The following is a 7,786-nucleotide window of genomic DNA, read 5'->3' as shown; positions in this document are numbered from 1 at the left end:
TTGTGCATGAATCAAAAATTCATACGATTTTCAAACAACCCCCCTCTAGCGCATACTCTTGTTTTCCATATAGACCAACAAGCGGCATCAAGAGCCTGATCTCTTCATTAACAGTTAACTACTCGAAGAGTCAATTAGGCAAGCAAAGAGCCTAAACGAGCATACAATAGAGCACCACTTTTTTACGGAGAAAACCATGTCTATTAGAAAGAAAGCATGAGCGTTCATATCCAATCGGTTGACATGGATGTGTGGGATGCTATGACCAACAGGCGGTATGAATCGCAAGTTGTTGCTAACGGTGTCGCACAAAACAAACTATAAGTCAAATGAACCAACGATGACAAAAAGAAGGTTCAATATGATTTGAAGGCAAGAAACATACTTATTTCCTCTCTTGGAGTGAACGAGTATCACTCGGTTTCACATTGTAAAACCTCTATAAGGGTACCTGATGGTTGGATTAGGAAAGTTTACCAAATCGTTTACCAAGTAATAAAGTGATAAGTAGAGTATCGTATCCACGAGGATTGTCGTTTTGTCCAAACAATTCGCGTTACTTATTTTAGTTTGACGATATAAAAATAAAAGATTTAAGGGTTAGAGAATGCAATTTTTGTCTGTTTGCAACAGAGCAAGTTATGTGTTTGGTTGCAGAAAAGTAAGCAGCGGTTATGATTCTCCCTATTAATTTGTTGGATATTAAATAACATTCATGTCGCATTTATTTATCTTAAGTAGACTGTACAAGTGACGAGGTCGTTGGGACGTTCTAACCTAATTGGTTGTCAAGTTGCACCTGCTGACCACACAGTGATCCTTACGTGCAGGGTCTATACTATCTCAGTTAACTAGGTTTATCCCTCCAATGTTTAGTTGTACTTGTTGGTCACACGGTGATCCTTATGTGTGGGGTCTTACTTTCTCAAAGGTAATTGAAACATAGACTTTATATTGCCATTCCTAAATTTCCAGAGGCAAGATAATCACACTAAGTTTATACGCGCGCTACGGTATAGGGTTATCAATCATATAGGATCCGCACCTTCGTAAGGATTATTAGTGTAAGGTATGGCCAGTGTTCCTAAAGAGGTTTCTCATCTATGAATCTTCGGTATCTCATAGCACACTATCCCTCTCTCTTAGTAGTTCTACAAACAGGCAACCCTATCAACGTCTACCTTACCAAGGGTTTATGAGAATGGTTTTACTGGGTTCGCCCACTCCCTGGAGACACTTGTTTCCCTAATTAATAACTAGTTACATCCTAGGTTCAGCTGATTTTACTCAATATTAGTAATGTCACATTCTAAGTACTTACTACTAGGATAAACTCGCTTCCGGTATCTTTCGTCTAGTTATTAACTACTTACTTCTCATATAGATAGATATAAATATCAAGATATAAGCATCAATATTAGGTCTTCTCACAACCTAAGTACCTAATCTAGGGTTGCGTTCCGTTAAAATAAACTAATCATAATAAAACTTAATGGCGAACAAAAAATAAATAAAATAAACAATATTAAATTAAATAATTATCCAACAAAATAAACAGAGGTTCATCTTAGATGACTAACCTAATAAGATTTAGTTACACATGGTAAATAAAGACAAATTACTAAAGATAAAAACATACCCTAGAAAAACAAGGAGAAGATAGAAAAACTCTTCCTGAAGCTCTAAGAATCTCATTCCTCTTGAACTGCTCAAGTTCTGAACGAGAAATGAGGAAGGCGGTATTTATAGCGAGAGTTCCCACCTGGGTTTAGGCTGAAACGCGGACTTTACCCACAAAAAAGCAGGAAAAGATGTTTTTGCCCAACATTGTTTCAGTGCACGGAGAGCACGGCACATGCCCTAGACGCGTGTGAGTGTACTGGAAACCATGCCCTAGGCGCATGGCTCATGCCCTAAACGCATGAGTGTACATGAGGGACCAAACAGGAAAATTTTAGAGTTAAGGGACTAAATCGAAAGCAACAAATAAGTTAAGGGACCATTTATGTAATTAAGCCAAATAATAATGAATATTGTTTTGCATTAGTATCAAAACAACTAAAAAGTGCAACATCATAATTTGTAACTCTAGTAAGTTTTGATTTTCAATATAGAGAATGTCTTTTTTCAATTTTGAAAATTAAACTTGATTTACGACCAAATTTTTTTGTATTCTCCTTCTTCTCAATAAAAATAAAAATAAAAATAAAAATGTCGATATTATTACTATTTTTTATTTTTTAAATCATCCACTTTTTTTGTTTTTTTTTTAATGGATTTGACCGAATTTTTTAGATTGACCCAACTCATTTTAAAACTAAATTTTGGACAAGTCTCTAGTATTTTCTCTTTGCTATCTCTTCTTTTTCTCTCGATTCTGCTTTAGCCATCGATCATGAGGGGACCTTGACTTGACTAGAATAAATTGACGACACTGATTCACTCTTCTTGAACAAGGAACATTTTACTTGTCACTTTCTCACTTGTACTTCTTTGTTGTCGTGTCAAACTCACAAACAGAGAGACATAAAGAAAAGTGAAGACGCTACTACTTTGCTGTTCTGTTCCGTTCCATTCCATTCAATTTCACCGACAACACAACAATGGAGACAGTGGGTTCTACGAGGTTGGGTAGAGCATCTTCACGCTACGGTGCACCTGCGGTGTTCAATGGTCCTGTTCGAAAATGGGAGAAGAAATGGGTTCATGTTTCTCCTTCTTCCTTTGACAACAAGAAGAAAAACAATAAGGATAATAGTAACGAGAAATCTCGTTTACTTCTTCGTCGTTGGACTCCGGTTACAAACTCTTCTTCTGCTGAGGATGTTTCCGATGAGCCACCCAGAAGGAAGTTTCGTTATACTCCTGTATGTCATTGCCTTTTATTTATGTTTTAGGTTTTTTTTTTGTTCTGTGGAAAATGAAGTAGATATTTAGGGTTTAGGGTTTTATTTTGGGGTTCAAAAGTTTTGATTTTTCCTCTTCTGATGTGTTGGTTAGGTTTAATTTTTTGTTGGGTTTGTGGAATTCAAGAGAAAAAATGATTTTTATGTGAACAACAGTGCTGGGGTAGTTGGGTTGGATTGGATTGTATTGCAATGTATGCATGTAGGTTGAATTGGGATTTGTGGTACTGACTCTTGGTCTATAAATCACATATACTTCTTGAATTATGCGTGTCCATGACATGACAACTGTACCCATGATTACATTAAATTTTATGTCGTTTCTTCAAATTAGACATGTCCAGGTGTCCGTGTCTATGTCTGTGTCTGAGTCTGTGCTTCATAGCTCGTAGGACACTGTGAACTTCGATATTTCTGCAAAACGCAGGAAAATACGGTTGTTATATCGTTTTGAACAACAGCCACAATTGCAGTTCCGTGAGCGCGATTTAGAACTATGTTTGGATTCAATTTTGGATGGAGAAAATTGATTCTAGAGGTGGTGAATTGATTTTGATATGTTTGGATGTTCTCGAGTAGAATTGATTTTAACTTGAAGCTAGGATTTGTAGCTTTTGACTCCAAACGTGATTTTTAGACTCAAATTTATTGTTCATTTCACTTTTAACTAAAATCAATTCATTCAAATCAATTTTTGTCCCTGCAGAACTAAACGCATAAACTGCTTTCTGAGGTTTGAGTTTGCATTTGAATTCTACCTGTGATATCATTTATATATATATATCCCTCATTGAAAATTTTCTCCAATCTCTTTAGTGGGATAAAGTTTGGTTGTTGTTGTTGTCTCTTTAATTTTTTTGGTTATTGTACAACGTTGTTTGGGTCTTCAATTCATTAGGGTTGAGATTTTGATTTTGATTTACTATTAAAATTTTCAATTTTTTTTGGGTAGAAAGATCTATGATAGAACAGTTATGATATTGTTTGACTCAGGTAACCAGCCCCATCTAATGGACTAAAGCTTGGTTGTTGACTTGTTGTTGGGTAGAAACGGGGTTATATCCTATGTAACACTGACACTTTAGATTGAAGACATATCTAGTGTCTAGTATGTGTACATGTCACTGTTGTGGCTGGTGTTCGTGTCTGTGTTAGTGCTTCATATGTTATGTCACATTATTTCGCGTGGTTTTGTATGTCTGTGGATCAGTTAATGACTATAGGTTTCTTTACTTGGAGTTGTGAAAAGAACTCCCAATCACGACAATTTGTCGAAAAAACTATGTCGTGCATTATCTTATCAACCATCTCCTTTGGTGTGTTACGGTTTAAGTTAAACAACTGTTTTTTATTATAAGTGAGATTGATCATTAATGCCATGATACAGATTGCTGCACTGGAAGAACAGAAAAAGGGGGCTGTGGAAAAGGTTGAACATGAATCTACAATCGAGAGTGACCAAGTGACAGCTAGACAGACAAATGTGAATCATGAGGTGCATGGGAAGCTGAATATGAATGAAATTTCAGAGGACACAAAGGTAAAGTAACGTGATTTTTTCGTTTCTGGTTTGAATGGTTTTGAACATTTATCTGATTTCAATTTTTAGACTTTGAAAGAGGGAACAAGACTTTATGTTCTTCAAGTTTAAGAGTACTTGTAAAACGGTGAAGTACACTTACTGGGTACTTATCCGGTACACGTATGGTACTTGTCGGTGCTCCATTTTTCCTCATTATTCCATTGCGAGTGAAATTTGTGGCTTTCTCATATATTATAATAATATATATGATATATTATTTTTGTCTGAGTTTTTTTGTTGTCATAACCAAAGACAGTTTTTTACTTTTAAATCTTGTAGTGTGGTGTTTTATTGTGAACTGAAAAATATTATAAAAGTACGTATCGCATACCCGGTACCATACATGTACCTATGCATCCCTGTTTCAAACTTTGTCATGCTTTCTTATTGATGAACTTGTATCTTGATTTATTTTAAAAGTACATATCGCATACCCGGTACCGTACCCATACCTATGCATCCCTGTTTCAAACTGATCTTACAATCGTTGAAATATTCTATCAAAATATAAATGGATGTTTGAATTTTGATGCTTGTGTAAATTAACATTTTACCGCTATCGATTTTCAAGAGTATAAAGCGGTCAATAATATTGTTTCATAGAAAGTACTGCTGGAGAAATATGACACCTACTACTATAGTACTAGACCATATGCTTTGTACAGTGCCACATGTTGCCCTCCATTGGCATTCAATTTTGCATATCCAGTTAAATATCAAATGTCAATCCAAGTGAATATATCTGTGTCGTTTTAAATTTTTAACACCGCAATATAAGTTAATTTGTGTTGCCAGGCCTCTGGTCTGGCTATCAGTTTGTATTAGATTATGAAAAACGGCAAAGAACATATTCCTTTGGCGATTATCACATCATAGGTATTAATTCACTATTTTATTCGTCTACTTCTTTCCCCTAGCCACATGGTAGCATAGTTTTCACAGTTATTAATTATAAATAAGTTATAGTATTTAATGCATGTTAAATGCAAGGGTTGTGGTATGGTCTTCTGATTTCTGTCTTAAGTTAACATTGAGCATTGATTATTGGTGTTCATGCATTATACCGTAACACCATGTACGAACTAAGAACTGCTATCATTTGTCCTTAAGAAATGAGAACTTAGAAATGGTTAGGAAATCATTTTTCCAATTCAGATATGTATACGTTGACTCTTTTGTGATCTGCTTTAGATTATGAAAAGCCAATTTTAAAATTTGGGATATAAGACGAGGATTGTGTAAAATCAGTTTGGGATAAAAAGTAAGCAATATGGTTTAGCCAGAGTTGTCAACTAGGTAGTCAATTGCGGGAAATAGTGCCGCGATCGCGGCAATGCAGAGCGGCTATTGGCTGCCACTGTGGGACCTGTCGTGTCACGTATTACAGGAGCGGCCGCGTCAGACATGTTTACAGAGCAGACAGCGTGTTGGCGTTGCACCGCCGCAGCGCATCTCGTAAGCGATAGTGATAATCATGTGTAAAACCATATTTTGGCTTAAAAGTTGAGACGTTTGAGTGGTATGCTGGGTATTTTGCAAGCAAGCCCTACTTATATGGTCTACTCCGTGAATGCTGAGAACATCGTTTCTCTGTCTTTTTCTCAGTGTTCTATTTTTTATTCTTATCTGTTTTTTATGTTTCCTCTCTGTTCTGTTTTCATTTTTCTACTCAGTAATTCTTCCTCCTGTTTTTTTTGTTTTGTTTTGTTCCCTCTGTTTTGCTTATTTCTCTCGCACGCTCTGTTTTAATATTTTTCTACATTTTCTATTATGAATATTTCACAAGTTTAGTTATTTGTTTAATTTTACATTAACTGTGTGTTTATAGTATTATTCATGTATTGTACAAAAAAAAAATCAAATATGGTATTATTCGTGTATTGTCCAAAAAAAATCAAATAGCGGCTATCCCATTATCCCACTTTTGGGTTCGCTGCTCCACACAGTTATTTGGAATTGACTACCTAGGTTGTCAACTAGCGCTATAGTGAAGTAGGATTTTAAAGAACTGTTTTGCGATACCCATTTAGTATTAAGTGTGGTCAAATAACAGCTATAGTACTGCCCTGTAGCGGAGTTTTAACAAACCATTATTTTCCGCAATTGACTACACTGTTCAGTTCATGTGAACTATTTTTCATCTTCGGTTCAATTTCCTACCTGAACCGAACCATGAACAGTTCAAAGGGAAAAAGGTGTCTCTTTTGTTGGCTTGCATAATAATGATCAATAATAACATTGGCTTACATATATGTATTGGTGTTACAGGACTCAAACATGAATGAGTTGGATCTTAGTTTCGACTTCCAAGGGAACAATGGTGAAAACAGCCAGAAGTGATGATCATTTGGAAGAAAAATATCAAGTGGTGGTCGATGAACTAAGTCTTTGTAATTATAATATCACCTGGCATCCTATATTCACATAGATGTAGTTAGTTAGTCAGAGTAATGTATATATAATCAGTACTTAGTATCTAGTGCTAGTAGCATCAGCAACTAGAGTTGATCATCATGGCTGCATTGTGTGATATGATTTGAGGCTGTTTAGTACCTGTAGTCTAGACAGTAGTAGTATATGTAAGTATAAAATCCCAAAATGCTTTTCACTTATCATGGTATGTCTTATATTTGCATCTTCTTTGGTTTTGGAATATGAAAGCCAAGACAGTAGTAGTATATGTGAGGGGATAGTGTCTCAGAGGGATTTACATTTACAACCCTTTTAAGAGTACTAGCGAAGTTTGAACTCGGGATCTTTGAGGTCCAAAGACGGTCTTTTAATCGTCACCAAACCCCGAGTTAAATTTCCACTCTTTACTCTAAAATTTGCACTTTACTTCTATTTTTATTGAATTGATGAAAAATAAACAAAAACTATTAGCTACTTTACAAATTTTTCCCTATTTTTTATTAATGCCGTAAATATGAACTCAATAAAAACAATATATTCAAGGCCAAGGTCACTAAAGGTAGTCAGTTACCTATACAAAAGGCAGAGCGTGTTTGATTCATCGGTATCGGTGATGAGTGTTGATTTTGACAAAATTGATTTTAGAATAACTGGTTTTTGTTTTTAAAGTGAGTTGAATGTAAATTGATTAATTTTCATATAAATTGAAGGAAACTTATTCTTATCAATTAATGTAGTTTGGATAATTTATATGAAAAATGATTTTGAAGTATAATTACCAAAAATGAGTTTTACTATGTGCACTTAATTGATAGATTATCACGGGTTTTTATTATTTATACACTATTATGTGTTAGAATTCATCTGGGTTTAAATTATTTATAGA

At 35.0% G+C, this 7,786-nt stretch overlaps 1 protein-coding gene across 1 annotated transcript; it reads left to right on the top strand.

Annotated features, from left to right (window-relative positions):
• The first annotated feature begins 2,563 nt into the window (after positions 1–2,563).
• On the top strand, positions 2,564–7,123 carry LOC146938329 (uncharacterized). Its single transcript, XM_085752278.1, has 3 exons — positions 2,564–2,867; positions 4,294–4,446; positions 6,757–7,123. Exons 1-3 carry the CDS (start codon positions 2,604–2,606, stop codon positions 6,826–6,828), a joined length of 489 nt encoding a protein of 162 aa, XP_085608404.1. The 5' UTR covers positions 2,564–2,603; the 3' UTR covers positions 6,829–7,123.
• The last annotated feature ends 663 nt before the right edge of the window (positions 7,124–7,786 follow it).

The sequence above is a fragment of the Medicago sativa genome, chromosome 3, assembly GCF_051527215.1.
Source record: "Medicago sativa cultivar Bolivia chromosome 3, Bolivia_mono, whole genome shotgun sequence".
Taxonomy (NCBI): domain Eukaryota; kingdom Viridiplantae; phylum Streptophyta; class Magnoliopsida; order Fabales; family Fabaceae; genus Medicago; species Medicago sativa.
Note: the sequence above shows the minus strand (reverse complement) of the source record. Positions and strands in the feature narration are given on the sequence as shown.

Bases quoted from the DNA above. Each gene is read 5' to 3' on its own strand.
- LOC146938329 (XM_085752278.1), top strand. From the start codon at position 2,604: ATGGAGACAGTGGGTTCTACGAGGTTGGGTAGAGCATCTTCACGCTAC. The intron at 2,868-4,293 runs GTATGTCATTGC...GCCATGATACAG, and splicing joins GGAAGTTTCGTTATACTCCT to ATTGCTGCACTGGAAGAACA. The intron at 4,447-6,756 runs GTAAAGTAACGT...TTGGTGTTACAG, and splicing joins AAATTTCAGAGGACACAAAG to GACTCAAACATGAATGAGTT.